The sequence below is a fragment of the Rhinocladiella mackenziei genome (genome assembly GCF_000835555.1).
Source record: "Rhinocladiella mackenziei CBS 650.93 unplaced genomic scaffold supercont1.2, whole genome shotgun sequence".
NCBI classification, from domain to species: Eukaryota; Fungi; Ascomycota; class Eurotiomycetes; order Chaetothyriales; family Herpotrichiellaceae; genus Rhinocladiella; species Rhinocladiella mackenziei.
Genome location: NW_013550603.1, coordinates 114,113 through 140,622, shown reverse-complemented (window position 1 = coordinate 140,622; position 26,510 = coordinate 114,113). Strand labels below are relative to the sequence as shown.

The window sequence follows — 26,510 nt, the reverse complement described above, 5'->3', positions numbered from 1 at the left end:
AAATCATCTAGCATATCATTTCGAACCATCTGATTTCTACCGGCCATCACGACCAACAAAACGCAAGCATGCAATATTCTATCGATATTCCGATCGAATTACTGCAAGCCATCATCCTCGAGCTCAACAAATGCAGCCAACAACTCCACAACCGTAATCTTGGTCTGGCAGCCGACACCATCACCGTCACTGACATCCTCCGATTCTGGGTTCTGAACGCCTCCGCTTCTGTCCCCGAGCCCGAAGCCAAAGCCGGCGGAGATGAAGATGCAATTCGTCTTGTCGCCAAAGATGTCGTGGCATCGATTCAAAGCTGTCTCAACGCCATCCACGAACTAAGAGCGCATCATCGGAAAATCGTCCAATTGAAAAGGGATGTCCTGGAGGTTTTGGAGCAGGAGAGAGTGGAGAAGAAGGCGGAGGTTTTGATGAGACGGTCCTCGAAGGGTGAGAGCAGCGGTAGTTGAAGAATCGGGAAACAGGAGGTAAAGGCGAAACGAAAGGATTCTTCGGCAAGAAGAGGTCGAGAAGTGAGCATTTCAACAGTTTTGACCCAGATCATGGATATTGACGTTATTTTGCTTTGTTTTGATTCGATGAAGTCAACGGCAAGGACAGTGACCAAATGAGGAGGAGGAGGTGAGTCTGGACATGCTGAGGAGAGATCTTTTTTAAAATTTAAATTGCAATACCGCAATCCATCACGATATTCTGACCGGTTATGGATTTGCTGAGAACGAGGGTCTTGATTTGCTCGGCGACATCGTCCGGGGTAGCTAGAGATTTCAGTGCCGATTTTTCAGTCGTCGCTTTGATTTTGGATTCTGGGAATTGATTGCCCCTGTTCGGGCCGTGTCAGCGATACTTCTCTTCATCGAACCCCTAATTGAAACACAGGGATGGACTTCTCTCAAGTGTCGAAAATAAAACATGTCACCAAGACTTACCACTCCGTCAACATCAATCCAGGACTGACACTATTACACCTAACCTTACTTCCACAAATCAACGCCAGACCCTTCGTGAGATGGATTTCCGCCGCCTTCGTCACGGCATATGGCAAGCTACTCCCACTGGGCCGCACGCCTGCGAGACTGGCGACGGTGACAAAGGCGCCGCCCAGACCACTGACTTCGTCGGCGATCTTTTCTAGATGCGGTTTGGCTGCGTATAGAAGCCACAAGTGGCTCTTGACGTTGAGATTGAAGCAACGGTCCCAATCGTCCTCGTTGACTTGCTGTTCCAGGTCGAAGAAATTGGTTAGTCGTGTCCAGCCGCCGTTGCTGACCACGACATCCAGGCGTCCCATCGTAGCCACCGTCTCCGAGACGAGGCGCTGGATCTCACTGCGCTGGGAGATGTCGGCTTTGATGGCGTGGAAGCGGGGGCCCGAAGATTTGTAAAGGGGAGGGATGTTCGAGGCTTCTTTCATCACTTGCTCGGCCTTTTCGAGGCGTGAATTGTAATTGACCACCACCCGGAAGTGGGAGGCGAGGGCTTTCACGGTAGCAGCCCCTAGGCCGGCACTGGAGGCGGTGACGAGGGCGACTTTGGCTGTCATTGTGAGAGGCTGCTCGTAGAAATTTAGAAAACGGATTGGAGGAAGAAGAATGAGAGAGGAAAGTGCCGAGGATTGATAGGGAACAGTCAAAGATTTTATTCAGCATTGATTTCAGACGTCCATTTGCGCGTCTTCTCCGCAGACTGTTTTCTCTTTAGTGGCGGAACAATTTCCGGGATCAATTCCGTGGGTGGAGGTGGGGGGAGAAGAGAGAAAAGGGGAAGAATTCCCAGCCTTGTGAATTAACCTGAGCGTTTTCAAGGTCTGCCTTCTCCGTTCTGATTGAATGCCATTTTGTTTCGAGTTCTTCGGTCTTTCGTTGGCTTGCTTGGAATTCCCTACCGCGCTGCCTAATAGAAATGTTTCAGTTGACCCCAACAAAGGCTACTTATTGAACTCACTATTGTGACATGTGGCGCAGGGCTTGATTGAAATCCCAGGTTTGTCAGAGCACAAGAAAAGATACGGCCGCCACGCCCAGCTTGAAAACATAAAGTCATATTGGAATGCTTTCGATTCAAGAGTCAATTGCAGCACATCTGCATAGCGCTCTTGAATCATCTCATTAAGCCTCTCAAACACTCGCCAGATCGTTTTCACATGCATGTTGGCAGTGACTCGGGGTCTTACTGCTATCAATTCCTGCTTCGGCCAAAGCAGTATGAATTCAAAGCTTGGATAGCAATCATTTGCTAAGACAGACCGCTTTGGTGTTTCCTGACGAGGCCGCTCCGGTCCCGACACAGGATTGCAAGTCTCGCTTGGCCTGGAACTAACATCAAATTTACTCGTTCGGTCGAGGCCAGCATACCGCTTGCCATCGTATTGAGGTTCCAAAAAAAGGGTGTAAGAATTCTGTTGAAGGGGAATTATTAAGACGAATGCGTTTGTCTTGCGAGTCCATGATACAAAGTTAATGGCAGGGCCGTTGAGGACAACTCTTGTCACGAGACAATGTGAACGCTTTAACGAGCTTCTCGACCGCATAGTACGAAATGCTCTTTTTGTCAGCTTGGTCGCGTTTCCATTCAGCCCCAATTCGGAGTCTGGAAGAGCGAGCCTTATTTACTCACCACAACAACTTCCCAGGTATATTTCCAACTTTGGCTACCATAAGGCTGAAAGGTTTCTTTGGGATGTTGCCTATTCGATACGAGGCTGAAAGCAGGTCAAAAAGGGAGGAGGAGAAGGAGAAAAGGCTGCAGAAATCTTGAAAAGTTGATATGCACTGCTTGATCGCATTTGAACAAGACTTTTCACGTTCACTTGCCGTACGAGGCTCATCTCATCTATGCATCATCGGTATCGTGATGTTATCCTTCTACAGGGAAAAGGACTTGACCGTCTCAAAATGCACCTCCCTCAGCCCCTTCAATCAGCATCCTACCACTCCTTCCATGACAGGATCAACGCCTCGCTTCCATGAGCATCCAAGAGAAATCCTTGAAGTTAGAAAGCTACGCCAGTAAATGCCACGTCAAATGAAAGTAGAGTAGAATGGTTGACGGTATCCACCACGCCCTGCAGGGCTTGACTTTCAACTGAAGAACTTCTTGTAACTTTCCTTTTCCTTGCGGATGCTGTCTGCCAGAGTTTTCTTGGTTTTGGCCAATTCATTCTTAATTGCGGCATCCTCCGGAGCCAATTGGGCCGCTTGTCCGTAATCTTTCAACGCTTCTTCCAAGTCTTTGAGAGCCACTCGAGCCTGCGCTCGTCGGAAATACGCTTTCGCCTTGTCCGTGTCCTTTGCATCTTTGGGGGTGGCATCAATGCCAAAAGTGGCCCACTTCTGAGCTTCATCATACCGTTTGGCTTTGTTGGCCAGGAGGGCGGAATTGCTGTGGAGGGTGAATCTCAGATGATCCATGTTGTTTTGCAGGTCTTTGGGGTCCGTTTCGTTGGCCGCTGGGTACTCGTTGAGATATCTCAGGCCTTTCTGGTACTTTTCAATCCCTGTCTCCACATCACCCGCTTTGAATGCTTTGTTTCCGAATTCCTTGAGATCCAGCGCGATTTGGTAGTACTGCTCACCCTTCAGCCCTTCGCCTTGATCGTCCGGGAAATCTTCATAAGGGTCGCCGGTGGCGTCGGCCGCTTTTTGAGTGGCGGTACTATAGCCCTCCCCTTCAAGTTGTCCGCAGTCGGCAACTATCACATCACCGGTGGACGGTTTGTCTGATTGAGTAGGGAGGTTTTCAATTTTGCGGACAATGTTTTTGCCATTGATGACTTCGCCGAACACGACGTGCTTGCCATCGAGATGAGGAGTGGGTACGGTGGTGATGAAAAACTGGGAGCCATTGGTGCCTAGAAACCCGAAGTCAGCTTCATACCGAGGGAAGAGGGCATGTTCCTTACCCGGTCCCGAATTGGCCATGGACAACAAGAAAGGACGGTCATGCTTCAGTTCGAAGTTTTCGTCATCAAACTTCTCGCCGTAGATCGATTCCCCTCCAGTGCCGTTGAAATTGGTAAAATCACCACCTTGAATCATGAAAGACTTGATTACTCGGTGGAAAATGGAACCTGCGTCCGTTTAGTACCTCTCTCGGTCGGCACCGCATGGTGTGTAATTTTCTACCTTTGTAGCTCAGAGGCTTTCCCGCTTTTCCCATGCCTTTCTCACCAGTACACAGAGCACGGAAGTTCTCGGCGGTCTTGGGTACGACTGAGAGTCAAAGTTAGCCGGGGGAGGACGGTCCAGTGAGCAACGGGAGGGATACCGTCGTTGTACTGTACGTTCGGTCAGCTCTGAAAATATCTGAGGAAATGGCGCACACCTACAAGTTCAAAGACGATCCGACCCTCCTTCCGACCGCCGATGGTAATGTCGAAATAGACCCGGGGTCTTCCTAAAAGGGTGGTCAGGCTATGATGTTGCCAATCAAATATGTCAAGGCTTACCATTTTGCGACGCCATGGTGGACACGGAGATTGTTGTAAACTTAACTCGAGGAAAACGAAATGAAAGCAGAGAGGTACTTGATTCTGAAGGAGGAGGAGTCGAAGTGTTTGTGGAGGTCAAAGTGGTGGAACTGGTCAATGGTGTTGATGGTGGATGCGCACAAAACTTTCTTGAATGTTCGAAGGGTTCCTTTTAGTTAGGCCCCGGCCTGCCTACCAATCATAAGCCGAGGGTGCCTGAGGGGACCAAATAGCGGGGGCTCAGCCAGCCAACGTAGGAGGAAGGTTTGACGAGTTATGTAACCTGCTGCGGCCCTTCTCCTCTCCTCGTTGCGGCCTACACGAATTCCAGACACATATCAGGTGCAGCATCGGCCTCCCATTCAAGATGTGATTTCCCCCCTTCCCCCCTCTCCTTCTTCTCCTTATACATCTACGCTTGAAGGACCGGTCCCTCGATATCGCACGGCTGTCTAGCTTTCCCTGGTATGAGTGCTCGAGCTTCGAAATCTGCGTCGACCCTGATTACAATTCTGTGAACCCTCTTCTCTCCCATATGATCGACCTTCAGAATGGTCGAAAATACATGTTGACTGCGCTGAGCCACACACTAATGACGGCGAGAATTCTAGAGGATGCCTTGCAAGACTCAGTTAATACTGGCCAGTTTCAACCCCGTCTTCCGAGACTGTTACCGATCTAGCGAATTGATCACCTTGCCAATATTCCGGCCGACTTCCATTGGATCGAACCTGAACCTGTTCATAAATCCGCAATTCAATTGCGGATGCTCGGACTACGCATCACCTTACAGACAATCACTGTCAGATTGGATGGCACCTGATATGCAGATCCCCGACATATGAAGGACGAGCACAATTTCGAGGTAGAGCAGGCCGCGTGGCGGGATTGTAATCGCATTTTTAGGGAGGCCTAACCCACCAGTCAAGTTCCATCACTCTTCCACAAAGCGAGGCATAGTTGGGATGTTTTTCATCTCAATTTTTGGGCGGGAGCTTACCAGATCCAAAGTTTGGAAATCTGTCTTAATAAGGACTTGTCTATACGGTCACCTGATTCAGAAGAAGTTCAATTCAGCAACGACGTCCGTCCGAGATGACATTGTCACCAAGAACAGATCGGCCACGTCATCGGACAGCACACTCGAGCGTGGCAATTGTTCCTGAGCAAATCATGAGACAGTGGACGACGTTTTCACTTGTCGATGTTGTTGAATTTGGTTGGTCCAAAGTCCAAAACGATCTCGTCAATATCCCACTTCCTATTGCGTTGCAGTTAGCAGAAACCATCGGCCAAGTGAAATGTATCTTTCCGTTTCACAATTGGCAAGGAAGTTGTCTAATCTGGATTTCGATTCGCTGTTGACCTCCGACCACTCAACCTTCCCTTTGCTCTTTCGCCCTTTCACCATCAGCCTGATCCCGCACCCACATCCTCAGACTGCTACGGAAGTCCAGACTTTAATTCCAGCTACGTTCCAGATCTTTGATAAAGACTAACTATACATATCTCCGACTCAGCCCCAGTAAGTAATCGCCTGTATGCCGTTTTTGATACCTAAAAAGTCTGCTCGCTTCATCGATTCCATGTTCGGGTTGGAACAGACCCGGCCCTTCTTAGCTATGCCGAACTTTGAAGCGGAATGTTTGCGACACACACCATTTGTGAACCTTCCAATCCTGAGTGTTTAGCGCAATCTTTGCACTGGTGGACGATAGCAAGAGTTAGCTCGGTCCAAAAGACATCCAAGAATACCACATTCGAAGACATCCAGGAATACTACATTCAAAGACGTCCAGGGATACCACATTCAAAGACATCCCTTGGCTTACCGTGACAGTTCATTTGCCACCACCTTGACTACAATGACCTGGTCGACATGAAAGCTCGAGCTTGATCCATGTAGCGGCAACGGTAGCGTCAAGTGGGTAGGGACGGCCTGGTGAAGACGTCCTCCTTGCATTCAGTCCACATCACGTGCCGATATTGACCGCAACTTTGTTTTCAGTTCGCCGACACATGCAGTTTCGGTTTAGCCTAGTCTAAGATAGGTTGAGCCAAAAGGCTAGACAAAGGCTGGAAAAGACGCCGTGGTAGGAGTCCGGGTTAACACGTCATTCTCCTGCTGAGATCGTGTGACTGAGCAGGGTGAAGCGGCGCAAGACCGTAGATGCAGCGACAAGCAAGCCGATTGCCTGCGGCGAAGATCCCTGCTAAGGTAGACACGGGTATGTAGGACAAATCACACGTTGAGGTCTGGGACCGAGTATGTATGCGTCTACCCATACCACCAATTGCTTTACAGTATGACACGAGGACTCGATCAACCGCAGCGATACGACATGATCATAGGATGAAGTCTTGAATAATTCAAGGGAGGGGGGTTGGAAAAATATCCGTGAAGCCTATGCAGTCCAGGAGAAGAACGTTTCATCTCTAACCTTGGAAACTCATATTCATGACCAGGACGAAATTTTCAACCCACCGTAGCACCATCACACAAAACAACCAGAGGTCGAATGACGAACAAGAGCAGAGAACCGAGGACGGCGGGCAGTCATACAGGAGAAAAAAGGGTGGCGGCAAGCTCGGACGGGGTGTTACTCCTGTGCCGCAATGCGATTGACGAGAACAAACTATGTGACTCAGTTTCCTACAAAACAGATTCGCCCTGCATGTTCTCTCCAGACTGGACACCCTGCTGCTGTTCAACCTTGTTGTCGGAGGCAAGTCAGTCACCACTTCGGCGACGTGCAGAGAAAGAGACTTGTTAGTGAACATGAAGGTTAGCATCGACGGTGTCCTCGTTCTCTATTTCGATTTCCCTTGTTCTCTCCTTTTCTTCCATCATAGTACATATGTACCTCCCCCTGACAAGTTTGATACAGTATTTCCGCCTTCGGAAGAGAAGAGAAGAGAAGTGAAAGGACACGAAGATCGACAAAGACTATCGACTCTTGAATTCTTGATTCAGCCTCGCCTTTGCTGCCGTTCAAAAGAACCATGGAAGAGTCGGTCAGTTGTCCCGTCGCGTTGATCTATGTTGTCGGTATATCGGATACCAAAATGCTGCTTGACATATGCTAGTCTTGATGGTGTCTGCACGGGCGGTGGTTTACCACTTCCGCCTTTACCCCTCGTGACGTCTAGCACGGACACCGCGAGCTGAGGCGCGTGTTTTCAGGGATCGGGGGACTAGCACACTTGACGCCCGATTGTCAAGCATGTCAATAGACTCTGCCTGGGGCGAGGAATTTTCCAAGCGCACACGTCCATGCCCCGTGTGCATGTGGGTGATCTGTGCTCTGCAATCTAGACTTGACAGAATGGCAGCCACGGCTTAGCGTATAGAGTATGTACTTAATACACATAGGCCAACAGCATCCATGAATACGCTATCTCCGTATCGTCACCAGACTAAGCGGAGAGCTTTCCGAGGAGTAATGGAAAGCGGGGGAAAGAGGACAAGTTTCGCACAGAAGAATTATTTTATGCCTCTGTGGGGTGGCTGGCACAGTGAGATTCTATCGGTACGTTGGCAAGGCCTGCTTGAGTTGGAGGGGAGGAATCCAATTGAACAGGGGTGAGTTTGGGACTGAGATGGGAAATGTGGTGCGTTTGCTTGCGCTGTGTTGCGGTCTGGACATAAGTCGTCCACATCTCTGGATGATATGGCTAGGGCGATGAGAGGAGTAGAAGAGAATGTGGACAACGAAAGAGACTTTGCTTGGTTTGTAGCCTAGAATGCTTACCGGCAGTTCATCGATATCCAGATGTCCACATCACACGTGCTCGATAGCAGGTAACCGAATTCGAAAAAGAATTAATAAGACATTCTCTGGGCTGATCGGATAATACCTGCAACTGTACCTGCATATTAGTACCCGAATAGTTCCCGCGGCAGGCATATTCCAGTGGCGATGAATGACAACGACCGGACCTACTGTACTCATGAACGAACCTGTAAGGGCGCCTTGTGCTTTTTTCGTATCACGGATGATCATGACCATGACAAAGGTCCAGTAGGACGAATTGCTGAAAGCTCGTTCCTTTCGACGAACCATATTCTCCTGTTTCTGGTCAGAGCCAAGGCCAGGTGGGAGGCGAAGCTGATGGAAGTAAAACCTGGTAAGCAACAAACATCCCTCGCTTGTTTGCTGTCCGTGGTTTAGTGGGAAGGTGGATCTTTCTGAGGGATGGAGGTCTCAGAAGCGATGATGCGCATATATATGGGACCAACCGCATCCAATGAGAATGTAGATGGCCTTTTCCATCTATTGACAGGCGTCAAGCATCTGCTGAGTATATTCTATCACAACATCACTTCGAGACAACTACCCCGGTGCTTACTGTAGCCGCCGTTGCGATTCCGCTTGCGCCTGTAATGAACGTCGAACGTATGAAGCTGTGATAACCAATCAGGGGTTCAGAAAAAAGAAGCCCAGTCGGTGGTCACGAACATGGTTTGCACCATTTGGCGCCCACCCACCTGGCTGTAACGATATGTGCAGGTTGTAGCAAGGGGGGAGATGGATATTACCCATGTGTTGTGGTCCTTTTTTTTTTTTTTTTCCCGTAGGATCTCTGCCGCATACATGAATGTCTCAGATGACGACGGGGTTAGTAGTCATACAGTTGGCGCCGATGGATTTATCTGGGAACCAACAACGATGAGATCAATAGGATAGGTAGACAAAAGGGTGGGCGCATCAACATGAAACATGACCCATGAGAGTCCTTATTGGTTGGATTCGATTTAGGGCCCCCCGCAGAATATTATTCTCTTTCCCCACCACTTCCCTGCGGATGGCATGGGTTAGCGAGGGAGCATGAGCGAGGCGATATCGATCTCCCTATCGCTATCGATAAATTATCTATACGTTAGGGGGTCAATGGATCTGCGTCAGGATGTGGATGGGAATGGGGATAAAAATAGGAGACTTTGTCGAACTTTTCATGCAAAAGCGGGAGCTCCTTCGACATGCAGGTGGACTCCAGAGATGGAAACAAAGTCCACCAGCAGGGCGACGACTCGAACAGTTCAGGGACATAACAGAAAAGGGGAAGAGCGAACATATGCTGTTTGGTGGTGATGATGGTGGTGGTGGTCTTGGTCACCCCCTTGCATCAGACGTTGAACTCTGAGTACCCTCGCCTGGAAAGGCCATCACAGCTCCTACGAAAGAGGCTTTTCGCCTCGAAAAGTGAGACGGCTTGTGGCTTGCTGAATTGCTGGCTCACCGGCCGCTCGGTATGCCCGCGGTCAAGCCATCAGGCGACTGCGACCAATTGAGCAGTTAGCTCTGACTTTGCGATGTCCATTGCAAAGTTTCAATCGATCTGTAGGCAAGCTTGAAACCATAATACATGTGAAAGTTAAAGCCGAGGCGGAATACTCCAGGCAAAGGACGAGCTGTTTGGGACCGACACATGGAGGCAAAGATCTGCCCATTACTGCAGCAGAGTCCATCCCTCGTCTCGTGGTACTGAATCGAGTAAAGCTTGTCTCGAAAGGCGGGGGAACAAGCAAAGGATAGTACCCAGCGAAAGGATGGGAGGGACCCCGCCTGTTGTGTGTGTCAGGCAATGGATTAAAAAAAAGCCTCAAAAGATCCCAGATCGCACAAACGTTGAATTCCCTTCCTCCATTCTCCTCTTCTTACCAAAGCAATTCGTCACTCATGAATCAAAGGTCGTCAGCCCACCAAGTCAGCAAACTCATTCTTTCCCTGGCGAAATGTCTTGTATACCAGAGTCTGCTGAACTTGGCAAGAGAGTAAGCTCCATGCGTCGTCATTGATGAGAGATCAGAGGATCCAAGACTCTAATTGTTTTTCCTTCCCTTGCCCACACGAGCAAACTTGCGTCTTGAGGGTGGCCTGATGCTGAATAGTAGTCGATTGAGAGAATTGTGCGTGCCTCGTGGGAATATTTCGGAGCAGAGTCTCTTGGCAGAGAGTTGCGTATCACAGAGAGTGGGTCTGACCACCGATTGAGCCCAGTTGTCAAACCCCCAGTAAAATGGGGGTTTTTCAGGTACCTTTCCATCCAGTTTGCCTCCCTCCGCATAGCCGGCGCTTTTTAGTTCTCTTTCAACGACGTCGTTGAACAGTCTTTCGCACTCGCTTTTCCACATCTTTGGGCCAAGCCAACCTCCTCACGTGATTGACCAACACTCCGGAAAATCTATAATCCGAAAATCCCAAATCCTTTGCCCTCATTGGCTGAAATCCCGTACGGGAAGAAATGCCGCCTTTGTCTGCCAACCCCCCCGATCGGATCCAGTCGAGTAGACGATGTCGTTGACTGTGTCCTTTGCCCTCATTGGTTGACTGAAAGAGATGCCGAATTCCTGCGCCTTTGTCTGCGCTCTTTCATGCGCCTTGCGGGAGATTTTCGATAAATACTACGGTAAAACGGACGACTCTCCCCTTTATGCGGCCGCCCTTATTCTTCGTCCAAATCGCCGGACGAAGTATATTCGTGCGAATTGGAAGGCGAAATGACAAAAGCCGATGTTGAAAATGGTGAAGGAGCTTTGGGAATTTAATCGAGAAAATACACCTACTTCTCTGATGACTTCGTCATACGAAAAGGAACCCTCTCAAGGCCAGGAACTTGATGAGTTTGGTCGAATTGCTCAAAATCTCGGAAAGTATACTCGGCCAGCAGGTCAGGACGACTAGGAAGAATATAGTACCAGGGGACCGTACGATATTAGGAGAATGTCTGCCCCGAAATAGTGGTGTTAAGACCCTACAGAGAAATCGGTGACCAAGGGTATCGTATATAGCCATTGACATTCTATCAACTCCAGCTATGAGCGACGAACCAGAGCGAATCTTCTCCAGAGCACAGTGTACGGTCTCGTGAGAGAGGGTAGAATGTTTATAGCACTGGAGATGAAGTCGTATATCAGACGAATCAATTGGATTGTGATTTGGTGGGGGTGTCTTCTCCAGAAGTATCATCTGGGTCATCGATACGATCCGATATGAGGGTTCCCATGCGATATAAGATCAGCAGTGGATACAGGAGAAGACGAGGATGACAAATATGATTCATTTCAAACTATTCTAAATCTTGTTGTTCTATCTCAAGTCGACTTGACATCGAAGGGCGCTAAGGAACGAAGGGTGCGAGCAAGATTCACCTTCTTCCTGCAATTGCATAAAGATATCCATTCCACGACATGTCATCGTGACCGTGTAGCAACTCAGAGAACCACGCGGCACGACTTTGCCATCTCAAGCATTCAAACGTCTTGAACGGCCCCTCCGCTTTGCGACACCTTGCGGTTTCGATGGTGCTAGCGGATGTCTCTCCTTAACGCGATCCTTCTTCCTTTTTGTCGCCCTCGTCAAGGTCTCTTTCGTCTGCGGGCTCAGCTCTTTCCATGGTGGCAGTGTCAGGTTCTCTTTGTCTACAGCTTTCACAGTCTCGGACGAGACGCCAATACCATTTAACCGTCGTTCCCTTTCTGCAATCCTAGGGCTGCGACGGGGTGCTGGAGTGGGCTTGGAGATATTTGAAGGCTTAGCCGGAGCTCGAGACGCTTGTTGCCCTAGTCGGGTTTTCCGGGCAACCGGAGAGGCAATTTCGACCTGCGGCGTCGAGCAGGTTGTCCGGGTGTCCAAACGTGTCAGAAGCCGACGCGTGGTCGGCCGACGCTGTTGCTTGCGGTTATTACGGTCATTGTAGGTCTTGCCACGTCGGCATGGTGTTGCACAGAGGGAAAGAGTCCCCCCTGTTCTGCGCAAGGAGCCATGTCGGCGCCGTTCTCCCGCAACCGCTGTGCTGACTCTCCACCAATGGGTTCGGCTGTAGCTCCTGGCCTATTGCCTTCGTCATCGCCATCACCATCTGCGTATGGCTTCGAGGTTGGCTGTGCATAAGTAGGTGGTGCTGGGTCGGGGTCGTAGCCAGGGAGAAGCCCGAAGATTTTGCTCCAAGTCGGACCCCGAGGTTGAAGAGACGACGGCCTCGGTGGAGATGGGGGTGTAGGAGGGCGTATCGCTTCTAGCGCATCAATCTCGGATGGGGTGAACTCCATGTCGTTCGGATCCGGAGGTTCTGGTGACGGGGACTCATGTCTCCATTTCCATCCCGGCAAGTCTCTCAAGTCACCCATCCAGTTTCCCAGCGCATTTTTACTCCAGCTGTCCTTCCAGTATCCCTTCTCTTTCCATCTTGCTGTTACATTCGCCCGCGCCGGATAATAGACATCGACCAGCGACTGCTTTGGATCGCGATTCAATCTCACCTCCTCCTCAGCAACCTCCAGTGCCCACACGTACCAAGGTCGGGTCATGATTAGGGACTCACGATCGTCCGCGTCGACGTCATATAGCTTTCCAGCTTCTGAAGACTGTAGCTTCAGAGTCTCGCTCCAGCGGCCCTCTCTCGAGAGATGCAGTCGAATCGCTCGCTCGTTTGGGGTTTCCTCATCTGGCGAGGGCCAACTAGCCATTTTTTCTTCGTGTGGTAAGTAATTGAACTTCCGCTTTATGTACCGCGGTTTCCGGTCCCACGCCCAGGAGTAAGGGCCGTCGTCGTTGCCAAACCCCCCTAGTTCGTCAGTTGGTACTCCCCATTCCGGGTTCCAGACTCCCAGTTGTTGCCATCGCTTTTTGATGCTGTGTCTGGCCATGATATATTCCCTCTGTTGACCCGGACGTCCGATCAGATCAGGTCCACGATAGAGCGGAATATAGTTGGCATCTCGTCTGCTATATGCGTCATCGATCCGCTTCTTTTCTTGACGGACTTCGTCGTCGTATCGATCGCGTGGGTGATACCGCTTAAATCTCCCCCGGATCAAATTGATCTCATAGTCACTCAACGGTTTGCGAAGAAGTTCGTCTACATCGATATCGTCCGCGGTCGGGGGGAATAGGTCAGGAGTTGGCAATCTCGTGGTGCTGTGCGATGAATATGGTGGTGGCTCATCTTGGTTGAAACGACGCTCTCGGTACTCAAGGAACGCCGGATCATCCTCCATACGCTGGAGAGTGGGCATGATCGCGTTCAGACGAGCTGGATTGATGTCGTGGATGGAATGCAGCATTGTGACGATTGAAGAACGGGTAAAGAATGATTGCAGTTGACGGGCAGGACGAAGTGTGGTGGACATCGTTTTAATCTAGCAGCGCCCATAGCCTCAACGCGTCAGTGCAGTCGGGCGCGTAAACAGGCGCACCCCAGAAAGGTTCCTGTCGTTGTTGACTAGGGTGTCTCCCAACACCCCTCATTCTCAAGCCCGCTTCCCTTCTGTACAAGTGCCTCCCTCCGGCTAGGTCCATTGTCTTACCTCCCTTGTTAATGATGTGAGACATTATGCCTCGCCAAATACCTCATCCTCAGATGATCTTTCACCCTGTTCCGCACGACTGCTCTCCCAAGGCCAAAGAGATGCTTCTTCACCCGGACAACAAACCATTTGTATCTCTGTACAAGAAAGCTGCCGGACCGGACGAGGAAGATCAGTACGGGCTCGAGATCGGCTATCACGTCCAGACGAGGCCTCGTTCTCTGGTGATAGTAGAAGTGGGAAAGAACGCCGACCTTGTGATGCCGGGGTCGAACATCTCCCAAGTTCACTTTTCTTTTGAGATCCATCCAGAATCCCGTCAAATCATGTTCTGGGACCGGTCCCGACTTCACAGCACCAAGATAAGCCCCGATGGCTTCAGGGTGGATGGGAATTTCCGCCAGGTCGTCTTGCTGCCGGGAACGGAATACAAAATTAGCGCTGGCGCACGCCTGCCACCGGGGCCGTCCAGCGAACGATCGAGGTTGGACGGCTAGGAAAGGGAGCGTTCGGTGAAGTGTGGAAAGCCGTGGACCGCGATTCGGGATGCTTCATCGCGGTCAAGAAAATTTCTTTGCCCCCCCCGAGTTTGACTTTGCGGTGTCCCCTGAAGAGGACCAATTACGGCGTGAAGTCAAAATCCTTTCCAGTTCTTCTCACGTACGTCTCCTCACCTATTGGCTATGATGTTGGATTCTCACAATGTGCACAGAAAAACATTGTCGAATACCTAGGTTCGTCAGGTTGGGATACCGGAGCCGTGAACGTCTATATGAGCCTCAAGACTGGAAACTTATGCCATTTACTCGATAAATTTCCGGCTGTACGTTCTAATTGCAAGGTCCTCACGCAATTATTGCATGAAATGCTCGAGACGCTGGATTACCTGACTTTTCGAGGCTGGATCCACCGGGACGTCAAGCTCGAGAATATTCTCTACACGCCGTCGGGCGATGAGGAATACCTGTTCCAGCTAGCCGATTTCGGCTTTGCCAATCAACATCGACTTGCAAATACCTTCTGTGGCACTCCCTTTTACATGGCCCCCGAAATAGTGTACGGCACGCATTCCCAATCCCCCCAAATGGATGTCTGGTCTCTCTTCATTGTACTCGCTATCGTGACGCAGGCAGGGGGGTTCCATGACCCGAATCTGTCCTGCTATGGAGAAGTTCTGCGCTGTGCTAGAGCTGCAGCGGCTCAACACATACATCTCAGCCCGGTGGCGCAGGAAAGTCCAGAATTACGGGCATCAGCGGCGCAAATGCTCGTTAAGTGCTTTGATGGCCAGGGACTGAGCACACCACGGCATCTAGTTGGACCAATACCAGACCCCGGAAGCGCTCCAGAGCATGCAAAATAACGCGGTTCCAGCCCGAAGTCGTAAGTTTCCACCACTTAGCCATGGTTGCATGTCACGTGCGAGCTCGCGACTAAAGGTTGAGGCGGCGAGGAGTGGCTATTACGTTACTTGTCATTAACAACCACCCGTACTCGGTTTGGCCCTCGATTTCCCCCAGATTCCCTGACTTTGGAGAGGCTCGAATCGGAGCATCGTGCCCCCGACGCGTTGTTCAACTTGGAATGGAACTCAAGTGTTGATATTTTCAACGTTGCCGTCTTAGTAAGTATAGCTGCCGCCCGAGACCCCTCTGACTACAATTCCCGCTGAATTTCGTGTCCTAGATATGGGATCTGTTCGAGAATCGGCATTTGTTCTATACGCCGACTTCCCAGATTCTGAGGCCTTTCCTCGTGGACTTGTCGATGGTCATTGTCCGATCGCCTCCATTCGTTACTCTTGTGTCTACGGGATCGATCATCTTGAGAAGGTTAAAGGGTTCTAACAACGCCCTACTCTATAAGGAATATATCTTAGATGGAGGGCGTGTCCACAAATTCCTCAAGGAGCATCTCCTTCATTAGTTCGAGGCTCTTAGTCTTATTGGCGAGGTTGACCAAAGAATTCATGGGCTATATAGCTTAGAGCGGATGATTCAGGAGAGACCAACAAAGTTATCATCATCCGAAACCGGCCTCAACCACAAAAGTTTTGTACATGTTATTCGGGTCTTTCGTCAATGCCGTGCAGCAGTCGAAGAGGCACCACTTCAGTATATTGCTCCGCTTTGATATTCTCTCCAAAAAGAAAGCCTTGTTCGACAAACCTTCAAGGCGGAAATACCGCAGTGGATTTCTCCACTCCCAAGCATTGGGATCCCTGCCTGCAGACGCTCGAAGACCACGGAGGTCGGTCACCTCAGTGGCATTCTCTCCCAACGGGTAGCAGCCGACCGCAGGCTCTGAGGAGGCTATCGTAGGGCTTCTGGGATACGACAACGGGGAACTGTCTACGGACGTTGAAGGGCCATATTCGCACCCCTTCGCCATCCCAGATAAGTACCGCGTAGCGTGAGGGCGCTTTCCAAGGCTCGGCTCATCCACCCGTTGTACTCCTCACTTCCTTGGACAATTGAGAATGTACCATTGGGAAACAGAGCGACACTCGCCCTATGATCCCCGTTAGCCAACCGTAGAGGATCATACAGCCTGTGGCCCGTACCCACCCCTCTAATATGACGTCGAAGCCAATAGCAGGGGTCCTGAGAGATTGCATTTGGCCAATAGATGGACGGAAGAGAGAGGACTGGAACAATCTGAAGCCAGGCGAAAGGTGGGAGCAGCATTATGATCGGATTATGAGTAGGTGCGAATAGCATCAAGTTTCACTAAGTCGCTAAAATCGTTTGCAGCAAACTTCAAAAACGCCGACAGCTTTCACGAAACCACCTTCTGGGACACCCCAAATCCACGAGATCTGGTGCCAAGAGCAAAGGTGACGATGGCACTGTGCCTAAACCAGACGGGTGGCAGGGCCCTTGGGAAGGTAAAACCTGCACTGATTCTTCTTGGGGTTATAGCTTTGTGTGATCGAGGTGTTGGTGGTTTATCAGCGTATGTATTCACGCGATCTTTGTCAAGGCCACTTAATTGACACCCTTGTGGCCGGTCTATTATACTGTCCTTTGCCCTCGCACTTGGGACGTGTCCTCTAGTGATAGTAAGCGATCACTAGGCATCGTTGAAAAAGAATGTCCAGTCAAAGTATTCAGGGGGAACCAATGTCGGTCTCACCATGTCATTGCCCTACAGGGTGCGTGGGAGTGTGTACCTTCGTGAAATATTCCATCACGGTATCATGTCTAATCCCAACAGCAAGTTCCTTTGATTGAAAGGCCCGAAAGTCTCCACCTTCCGAAACCATTCACCCCGAAAGGCCGAAGACGAATTCGTGCCATCGAACATCAAAGGGGAACGAATTTCCTCCCAGGCCCACCAATCAATGGGCAAAGGTGGGATCTCAATGGTTATGTTGGCTTGCCTCTTCACACCGCTGGCTAGTTGTAGAACTTTGGTCGCCCGTAGGTCAGTGCCCTCTACCTTCCCTCCAGCGGAGTCAAAAACCGACTCCGAGGTGCATCACTTCTTGCCTTTCCTTCCTGCTGATGAGGAATAACGACTTCCACTCGAGGCGCTCTCTTTTGGGGTGAGCTGATGGTTGAACACTGACCACGCAGTTTGGAGCCGGTTCTAGAAGCTCTTTTCCATCACACGTGTTTTCGACCACGGACTCACTCTGGCAGACCGTCTGTTGACGATGAGGAATATCCACAACCATAGCCTCATCGCATGTGGCCATAAGGCGTATCCACTCCTGGCCTCTCACGTGGTTGCCTGGGCCTGTGGTCTCGGGAAAATTACCCGTCTTCGTCTGGAGCACGAGGTGATTACTCAAGGCCATTTGTCCTTCTTCTGTCAACGGTTTGTTTGCCCTGCCCCGCGATTCGCTTCGAGATAGTACTGACAGGTAATGGAGGGGAGGCCTTGAAAGATGGCTTCTTCCCCCTGCCGCTGCCAGTGTCAGGGATGGACGGCTTCGTTTTCCATTCGCTTCTCACACCATCTCTTTCTCAAGACAGTAAAGTAACGCATCCCGGCAAAAATTGAACCATTCATGGGATTTCTTCTGTGTAATTGGTGGCAGTGCGGCTAAAAGATCAAAAGGCGTCGGTTTGCTCTCTCTGGCCTTTCTCTGAGAAGATTCCTCCCACACCCCGCTTGAAGGCAGACTTCTTGGTGCGGTGTACTTGCTGCATGACGTGATTTCGGGACCGTTTCGACGATTCATCAAAGGAATCTTCCGCCTCTGTGGTCCTAGTTCCAGTTGGATTCTGTGGGCTGTTTTCATCAGTCTAACTGCTCCTCTTGGATAACGGCTCTAAGGCACTTGCGATATTGTGCCGGATCCATGGCTGACGCCAAGAGCACATTGGTGGCCTGTCACCGGATCTGTCTGGGACATGTTCCTCTACCTTTCTTCGCAGAATGTCACGCCCGTTGACCCCTAGTCGAAGAAGCAATATCAGGCGACAAAAGAGCGTGAGACAAGCCAAATCGTCCCCGGCTGCAGGCGCATAACACGATTCGTACACGAGAGTCTTGTCCGTCTCAGGACATGAGTCGGTAGGTACACAACAAGATGCGAATAATGGTCCTTCGACCCATAAAGTGATTGGGTGGTTTCTTCTTGCGGAACATTAGCATGGGATGCGTAAGCACTTACCGTTGGCGAATGGAAGGACGGGTGCAGGCCAGCGAGAATTACAAAGGCAAAGGAGACAACTTTGGAAACACTGGACGCACATGCAGACTTTCAAACTTGGTGGGTTGCCCTGTTGCTACCTATGGTCGTACCTGATCTGATCAGCTCGCAACATTGTGCTATTTCATGTCTGATTGTGCTGTTTTCGGTGTTACATGGCCCATAGTAAGCCCACCACTTTTTTTTGGTTTCAACTTTTTTTTAATTCCCTGCGTCTTCCAGAGACCGGACCGATTTGGTGCATATTTCATTTTGGCTGTTCCTCAAAATAACATACATCCTCAGTTGTGGGGTGGGGGGGGGGGGGGGGTATCGTCACACATACACACGGAGTAAATCCAATCAGAAAATAGCGTTCAACAGGACGCTTTCAAACAGTAACCAAAAAAAAGTGGATCCAACTCAGCACTTGAGGGATCGATATCGAAGGTTAGAGACTCTTTGCGATGGGAGGCATCTCCGGTACTTTCGTTCACCGGAAGCCATTCAACACCAGACCCAAACAAAGTCATGTAAGCAAGATCGCCATAACCTGAGCCATCGTATTTCGTAGCCATCCAATACATCATAATACATTTTAGACAAAGGAAAAGCGAGGGCCTTTTTCCAAGGCTCGGACATCCTCCCAGACACCGTTCAGAGTATCCACTAGTGGCTCAGGAAGAGGCCCTTGTTCCAGGATGTCCATATTTTCTTGTAGTTGGGACAGTTTGGAGGCACCGACAATGACGGCGTCACCGTATTCGGCGCCCAGTTGAGAGTGCCACGTGGTCCATCGTAGAGCGGCGGCGTGGCCGGAGATACCATACTTTCTTGCTTGTTGTCGAACAATTTCCGCGGCGGCAAAGAGGGGATCGTGGAAGTAATCGCCTGCGTACTTGGCGCCCAGCGGAGAGGCAATGTTCCATCGGCTGTTCTTGTCTCGGGTGGATGCTCGTGAAACCTTGTTTGAGAAAAAGCCGCAAGCCGACGGGCTGTAGGCGTAGAAGGCGATGTTGTGCTCGCGAAGGACGGCGAACAGTCGTTCTTCGCCTCCTCGGCAGATGGGGTTATATTGTCCCTGATAGACGGAAGGCTTGACATAACCGTTCTCTTCGCAAATGCGCACAATCTCCTCCACTTCCTCCACCGAGTAGTTGGAAAGACCAAATCGTTCGAACTTGCCCTCACGGAAGGCCTTGTCCATGGCCTCACAGGTTTCCTTGAATGGCGTAACTCGGTCGGGAGCGTGGAGATACATCACGTCGACTGATTCGGTGTTGAGTGCTTCCAGGGATCTGTCAATGCTCAGGGCGATGTTCTTCGCTCGGTGAGAGCCGGGCATGAAGCTGGAGACTTTGGTGGACACATTGGCCCATTTCGATAATCGGAGTTCATCCTCGCCCAAAAGCTTCTCGCACGTGCCCCCCCGACCCACGGGATATGCTCTGGCCGTGTCAATATCGGCGTATCCTCTCGAGCGGAAGAGGTTGACAAATTTAGAGGCGTCTTCCACGGTGGTGATCTTGGCGAGCGGTGACAGACTGGATCCGACCGAGGCCGTTCCGAGGACCACTCTCAGAGGAGGCTTGCATTGGACAGTTTGGACCAAAGGTGATGTGATTCGGTCGGAGTGGTCAAAAGTGCTTGCTCGTGATCGGTTGGTAGGGGTGACAGTCAGGTCTGTGGCATCGGTGTCTTCTGATAGAGAGGAGAAGGAGTGTGCGGAACGGGATGAGGAGGCCGAGTTCAATTCGAGGGAGACGCGTTTATTTTGGGCGTGGTGAAGTTGCAAGTTTTGCATGTTTAACTGTGGCAAATGTTCCAACTTCATTCTCAGGGCTGCCGCCATGGAGCCCATATGTCTGTCTTGAGACATTGTCGGTGATTGTGGGTAGTCGTAGTCGGTCATGGTGTGACGACGAAAGAAGCGTTGATGAACGCTCCAGAGGCGGAAAGGATTTCTCTCTATATGGATTGGTATAATGTTACAGGATTTATATTTTTTCCAGTCAGATGAGTACAGTCAGCGTCGTATTGTCTGGTGTCGGTGGCGGGAAAGGACCATGGAGGGGGGAGGACAAGGTCGACAGTTATCAGCAGGTATGAGGAGCTTCGTGTAAGCGTTTGTCGTCAACGTGTGGGTTGTTCGAGGGTAATAACACGAAGAGAACGTATGATGGACACGGGTGTGGTGCTTGTGAGAGAAGTATGGGTAAGGGAAGGTGGAGGGCGAGAGATGGAGTATATCTAAGGCGGGACCTGAAACGGGCGAGTTTTCCGACCCGTGGCCACTTGTTGTTTGCGTGGACATGGGCTGCGTAAATGAGAGAACTGGGTCACGGGCGTACTCTGTGTGGCGGGCGCAGGATCAGTCTCGAGCATTCTTTCCCTCGCCTGACCCAGCCAGCCAGAATGCATGTGGTGGTTCTCCATTTCAGGTGACACGGAACCCACAGTCGCCGTGGTTCCACCAGTGCGCTTTGTTGATCCTGGTCAGCTGTCGTATCCCCCTGCCACCCCCCTGTATCCCTGCTCCAAAAACACAAACTTCGGCAAGGTGGTCGGCTAAAGGCGAAGGCCCCTTTGTTTGATGCAGCTCGACGCGTTTTTTTTTTGCCGGGACGTCGCAGGAATCACTAGATCGATTGAGGTCTAGCGCTTGGTCGTATGCTGGCGCTGGGAGTGGGTGTGCATGGACTCAGCCCAGTCAAGTCGCTGTACAGTATCTTGTCGCTCCTCCCGGTTCAGTCAGCGATGTTTCGCGCATCTCATTCCTCGAACGTTAACTCGTCACCTCGTGAACACCGATCGATTTGTTATGTCTTGCAACCTCTTCGCCTGGCTTGGCAGCGAGGCTTCTGACGGGTTGGCCGTCAAGCCTCGCAAGCCCTTTTCGTCAGTGGTTGAGGATTCTTTTTTTTGTCCTCGTGGTTCTACAGTAGCCATCTATTGCTAGTTTAGACTTCAAACTTCCGAGGGCACGCCGATCGAGGGCTTGGATCAGCAGTGAGGACGCATGTTCCCGAGTGATGTTTTTCTGTGTCAATTGCAGGAGGGACATCAGAACTGATCTTCCTCCCCTTTATGCCCGTTAGCGCAATATCAATCCGAACCCAGACATGGGCATCCATTACACTTTTCAAGTCACGGGTTTTGGCACCTGGTCACCTCAGTTGAGATTAGCGGGATCAGCCACGATTGGGTACATAGTACACATAATAAGTAAGATCCTTGAAGACTTGGCCTGGGGTTAGTTCGACGCTATGGTTCATGGAAGTTGGCATGCATTAATGAAAGGTGTTATATCTGGTGGCTAGCATACACTAGGAACATCGACTTTGAATAGTCAATGCTCATGCCCGTTCCGGTTCGGATGGGGAAAGAGTCGCGCACGACTGACCGTGGCAAAAGGAGGTTGGAGGGTTGTGGTTGGTCTACCTCTGATACCAGGAAGACCACCGAAATGAAACCAGCCTGAATATCGCGACGTTGATCCGTCCGATCTCTGGCCAGCCTCAGTCACAGGAACAAGTTTTCCTAGACGGGTTGAACTTTGTGGGCAGGTTGACAGGCGATAGGATGGAAGTAGAAGCCTAGAAAAATTTTTGCACAATGCTAGTGCCAAGATTGTCAACGTTTCCAGGTCGGATGTCGGGGCGCCGATGAACCGATGCCGACGTCCCCATGAACAAATCAGAATTCACAGAGGCAAAGTACAGTCAGTATTCCTCTTCCAGTGGCCAGCAGCCGGCCCAAATCTTCATGACACTGCTGTCGGTGACGAAGCTTTCTGTGGCTGTCCAACTTGGCACTCACAAGCGATGCTTGCTGCTTGCGTAATTCCCCATGGCTGGAGATGAATCAATCTCAAATCTGTTTGACAGTTATATGTGGCGCATGCGATGACTGGGTATTGACGAACAACCTAGGCATAACGGAAACACATATGGTACATTGTTCACAACAACAGCGAAACGTGGGATAGATGGGGTGTTCAGTAATTCACTCACTACGAGAACTGGTACGATGGCGCCATGGAGCATCATCCAGTCAGACTGGTCATGCACGCAATTCTCAGTTACTCATCTTTTCCTCATCTGTTCTCCTCACATAACCGACGACGCGGCGACGACAACTTGTCTCCGAGAACTGGCTTCTCCCAGTTTTGAGCAAACTTTCGAAGCGAACCTCCCCCGCCTCCTCGAAAAGGTCGTGTTCCGCGGTAATTGATAAGAACAGATTGGCGTCGGCATAACGGCGATAAACCACCGGTGCGAAACAAGCCACTGACAGCCAAACCCCTTCAGTACCGCCACGGATTGGGTGGTGGCGCCCAAAACTCTGGGGAAAAAGCAGGGTTCTAGCATGGTGATTCAGATTATGAACTTGACAGCCAATTATTCGTTGGGCGGTGCGAGACATTTGCAGATCGAAATTTGACGGCTGAATTATCTAAAAAGATCAGTTCATTTCCATGTGAACGGCAGAAGCTCTGGAGACATGTTGTGTCACTGTCTGCGCAAGGTACCAACCTCCCAGCCCCGTCGCCAACGTGCAAACACGCATCTTACGTGGCAGGGACTGCAATGATCATGAGATGACCGATCGATTCGCTCAAAATACCCTTGCAAGAGTGGTTGAGCTGACATCAAAGAATCAAGAGCCATGAACGGGGAATCGCGCGGGATCTATCCAAATAACCTGTTAAGACGATGGCAAGATAAATCGTGGAATCGGAAAATGGGGTTGAATACATCGTGACAATTGGAGATGGTGATGCAACGGGTGTGTTAAACTGGGGGAGAAATTGCAGCGTCAACCGGCTCCCCCTGCTGGGCAGGCGATATTTGATACCAAAATGTATAGAGTGATGATCTGATTGATACTCTGGACGTAGGAGGAGTCAAGGCGCAAATTGGTCAGTTCACATAGCCGTATACAGTGTATTTCTGGCCATTAGTCGCTCAATGGTCATCTCCATATCACCGCCGAGACATCTATACAGGAATGAATACTGATGTCTCAGGTACGAATACTCGGCCTTCGTGTGTTGATTGGCCAGTTTTTGGACGGGCCCCGATCGGGCAGATCTGGAAAATTTAGGAGAAAGGATTTTGATCGAAGGAATACCTGCGGGGGCCCAATGCCTGGAATAGGCTAGTGGCCCATCATGCTCACACCCATCAATGACCCACCTGGGAATCCGCTGCCGGTTTCAAGTCTGCTGTGCTGAGCGAGGCATTTGGAATCCAATCACAGAGCCCCTCCTCGAAATGGGCAGGAGGCAAGGTGGGCCCCCATCCTCCTTATCGATACGTTGCCAGACCTATACTTATCTCGGCTTGGCCTTTCATGAGCACATCATCTCCTCATCTTTGTTCGCAATATCCTCTAAATCATCGGAAGCCGGATGCCGAACAGACACTGAACATTCAGAGTCAAATGTTGATCAATTCCTTCCAGAATCTTTGTGCAGTACACAACTTAGGTCACAGCCGGCCAAGCGAGAAGATAGAGGCCCTCGCCTGCCGCCTCGCGCGACTTTTTTGCTTTTGATATGACGTACTATGAAGTGGCTTTCTGTGTCCAAGAAACCAACTTGACCAGTCGCCTTGCAGAGGCAGCGATGCTTTCCATTTTTGCTTTCCTCTTTCTGCAACTACAATGTACCAAACGAGCCGTTTGACATCAGGGGGGCCGTTTCTTTTGCATCCATTCATCAGGGCAGAGCCGAATCACCTGGCACCCTTTCGTACACGTGGTGAAGAATCATCTGACGTGCAGTTGCATCTTGAATCTCCTTGAACATCTCGCATCGAATCCCTCACTCATCCCACACCCTACCATATTCAGTACGCGGCTCTTTGTATGTTTCAGCAACCGGCGGCGGGCCTTTTACGAGGGTGAGACTCTCAGTTTGGGCCCCATTGACTAACCAAACAATTGCAACTCTTAAGCGCGCTTCCTTGGGCCGGGGCAAGGAGGATCCTCCGCCATCTCAATCTGCTTCGTTATCATTATGCAAAGCTGCCTCCCAAGTGCTGACGCCTTTTGTTGGAACTCTGGTGCAGTGCATCAATTGCAGGTGCACGTTCTCTTCGGTTATTTACCACCTATATTGCTTCTGGCGTACTTTGACGCGAGCTGTGACCTGCTCGAACTGGTTCACTTGAGTTTGCATGGACTTCCTCACTCGCCGGATCGTCTTGAGAAGTTGGGTTACTAGACGATATACAAAAATATCCAGATGATTTTGTAATTCGGCAGCATGTTGGCTTGCGAGACGCATCAAACTGTGACCTTCTGTTTCTCGCAATTTTTCGAACAGGCCAATGAATCCGTCCCTAGCATCCGGTCAGGCTCGCTCGAAGAGTTGATCTCGTTCCTTCTGATTCAGAATTTTTCGCATGCCGATGGATCAGAGAGGGCCTGGTTTGATTCCGACTCCTGACTTTCTCGCTCAGCCTGACTCACAATTCCAAGGAAGACAGGGCTAACTATTTCCGCAAAGGCTTCATCACAGCTATTCGGTCGAGTTGATTGTCCCCCTCCTCCCAAAAAAGAACTGATTGTGTTTAGCTGAGTCCTCTACCTTACCTACTCTGGGCTCACGGCACGTCGGTCACCGAACTTACTGGCCTTTCTCGTATTTCACCTAAAGGGCCTTCTGACCTCCCAGTTGGCCTTGTGTTGTGCTAGATTGTGCTCGCCATTGAACCCAATGCCCGTCGCAATAGTCCTGTCATAGGCAGAGCGGAGAATTACTCGGACAGGAAATCTTCTGACAGACAGAAAATGGCAAACCTCTTCACCAACCAGTTTGCATTGTCCGAAAGCTGTTCTCCATACTACCTGTTAGGTACCTGCGGGGTACTCTCTCACTGGTCAGTAACAAGCTACGGTTAAAGCTCCTTCTCAGAGCATCGGTATACATCCTATCCCGCCCCCAAAGCACGCAAGATATCGGCGCCGACCTCTCCGCCGCCCTTTTTCAGGCGATTGCCTTTTTTTGGTCTACTATTTGTCTTCCCTCTTCCTCCTCTATCAAGATCCTAGAATATCTTGCCAAACTTGGCTGTACCGATCTACCCTCGGGGGATACCAAGACCGCTTGTAAGGGGAATTAGAACACCGACAAGACTGCAATTTTTGTACAGGCTATTCCGTGGATATTAGTTCCGGACGAGTTTTTATTTCATCCACTGTCTCCCTTTCTCCTCAATCTTCAGGGTCCATCTAGGCTCCCCCCTTCGGGCGGGAGTGCACCATTAGAAGAATGAGTGTATGGAAGACCGGCTACGAGCATAGCAATGGCTAGTGTCAATACTATACTATTATAGTGTCCGAAACATATGTGTATCAGGATTAGGATTCATTCTACCCGCTAGTCTCGCTGGTTTGACTATTACTACCACTACTACCATTCTTCTCTGCGAATGGCACCCTTGATCTTCCTGCGGCGCATCCGTGATGATGCAAGCCCGAAACATGATCTCGCCCCTCGGCCCCGAGGCTGGTGGCAGTCCGAGGACGAATATATACACTACTCCGCTACATGGATCTCAGCCTTCGGTGCCAGTGCCAAATTTCGATTCTACACGGAACCGGGAGTCGGATTGAACAGAGGGTTTCACGCCCGAGAGATGCGGCATTGGTAGATGATCGGAGGGAAAGCCCATCAGGAAGCAGGCTTCACTTGTTTTGACCTTTGGGAAAGCTCGGCATCTTCACAGATACAGGACCTGAGAACAAGAACAACGGCATAAGTCAATGCACAGATAGGACTTTTGAGGCGTTCGCGTCATCTTGGCTTCAGCAAAATTTCCAGTTAAAGTGTTTGCGAAAGGTAAAATTCAGGCGCAGAACAGAGTTCGTGGGGATCCCGATCTTATTCCCAACCTATTTTCTGCTTTGAGCTGTATCTCCACCTACTCTACATCTTTCCTCAACTAGAGTTTCCATTTCCCTGAGCCTGTGTGTAGAATTCACCTTGTGTTCCCCCCTATCCTCGATAAGGCCCAGTTCTTTCCGCCTACCGCGCTGGCATTACCGGAACTGCCTCGACTGAT

At 50.5% G+C, this 26,510-nt stretch overlaps 7 protein-coding genes across 7 annotated transcripts; 3 read left to right on the top strand and 4 right to left on the bottom strand.

Moving 5' to 3' along the window:
- Window positions 1-68: 68 nt before the first annotated feature.
- On the top strand, window positions 69-467 carry Z518_01854 (uncharacterized protein; the record flags this gene model as incomplete). The annotated part of the gene is made up of 1 exon (XM_013418883.1): window positions 69-467. One exon carries the CDS (start codon window positions 69-71, stop codon window positions 465-467), a length of 399 nt encoding a protein of 132 aa, XP_013274337.1.
- A 211-nt stretch (window positions 468-678) lies between these two features.
- Z518_01853 (uncharacterized protein) lies at window positions 679-1,561 on the bottom strand (the record flags this gene model as incomplete). The annotated part of the gene is made up of 2 exons (XM_013418882.1): window positions 679-841; window positions 948-1,561. 2 exons carry the CDS (start codon window positions 1,559-1,561, stop codon window positions 679-681), a joined length of 777 nt encoding a protein of 258 aa, XP_013274336.1.
- A 1,537-nt stretch (window positions 1,562-3,098) lies between these two features.
- On the bottom strand, window positions 3,099-4,481 carry Z518_01852 (peptidyl-prolyl cis-trans isomerase D; the record flags this gene model as incomplete). The annotated part of the gene is made up of 5 exons (XM_013418881.1): window positions 3,099-3,868; window positions 3,920-4,087; window positions 4,143-4,229; window positions 4,342-4,413; window positions 4,466-4,481. The coding sequence occupies 5 exons, from the start codon at window positions 4,479-4,481 to the stop codon at window positions 3,099-3,101; spliced, it is 1,113 nt and encodes a 370-aa protein (XP_013274335.1).
- A 7,252-nt stretch (window positions 4,482-11,733) lies between these two features.
- Window positions 11,734-13,553, bottom strand: Z518_01851 (uncharacterized protein; the record flags this gene model as incomplete). Its single annotated transcript, XM_013418880.1, has 2 exons — window positions 11,734-12,090; window positions 12,141-13,553. 2 exons carry the CDS (start codon window positions 13,551-13,553, stop codon window positions 11,734-11,736), a joined length of 1,770 nt encoding a protein of 589 aa, XP_013274334.1.
- Window positions 13,554-13,822: 269 nt separating this feature from the next.
- Z518_01850 (uncharacterized protein) lies at window positions 13,823-14,293 on the top strand (the record flags this gene model as incomplete). Its single annotated transcript, XM_013418879.1, has 1 exon — window positions 13,823-14,293. One exon carries the CDS (start codon window positions 13,823-13,825, stop codon window positions 14,291-14,293), a length of 471 nt encoding a protein of 156 aa, XP_013274333.1.
- A 49-nt stretch (window positions 14,294-14,342) lies between these two features.
- Window positions 14,343-15,159, top strand: Z518_01849 (uncharacterized protein; the record flags this gene model as incomplete). The annotated part of the gene is made up of 2 exons (XM_013418878.1): window positions 14,343-14,456; window positions 14,509-15,159. The coding sequence occupies 2 exons, from the start codon at window positions 14,343-14,345 to the stop codon at window positions 15,157-15,159; spliced, it is 765 nt and encodes a 254-aa protein (XP_013274332.1).
- A 3,877-nt stretch (window positions 15,160-19,036) lies between these two features.
- Z518_01848 (uncharacterized protein) lies at window positions 19,037-20,350 on the bottom strand (the record flags this gene model as incomplete). The annotated part of the gene is made up of 1 exon (XM_013418877.1): window positions 19,037-20,350. One exon carries the CDS (start codon window positions 20,348-20,350, stop codon window positions 19,037-19,039), a length of 1,314 nt encoding a protein of 437 aa, XP_013274331.1.
- Between the last annotated feature and the right edge of the window lie 6,160 nt (window positions 20,351-26,510).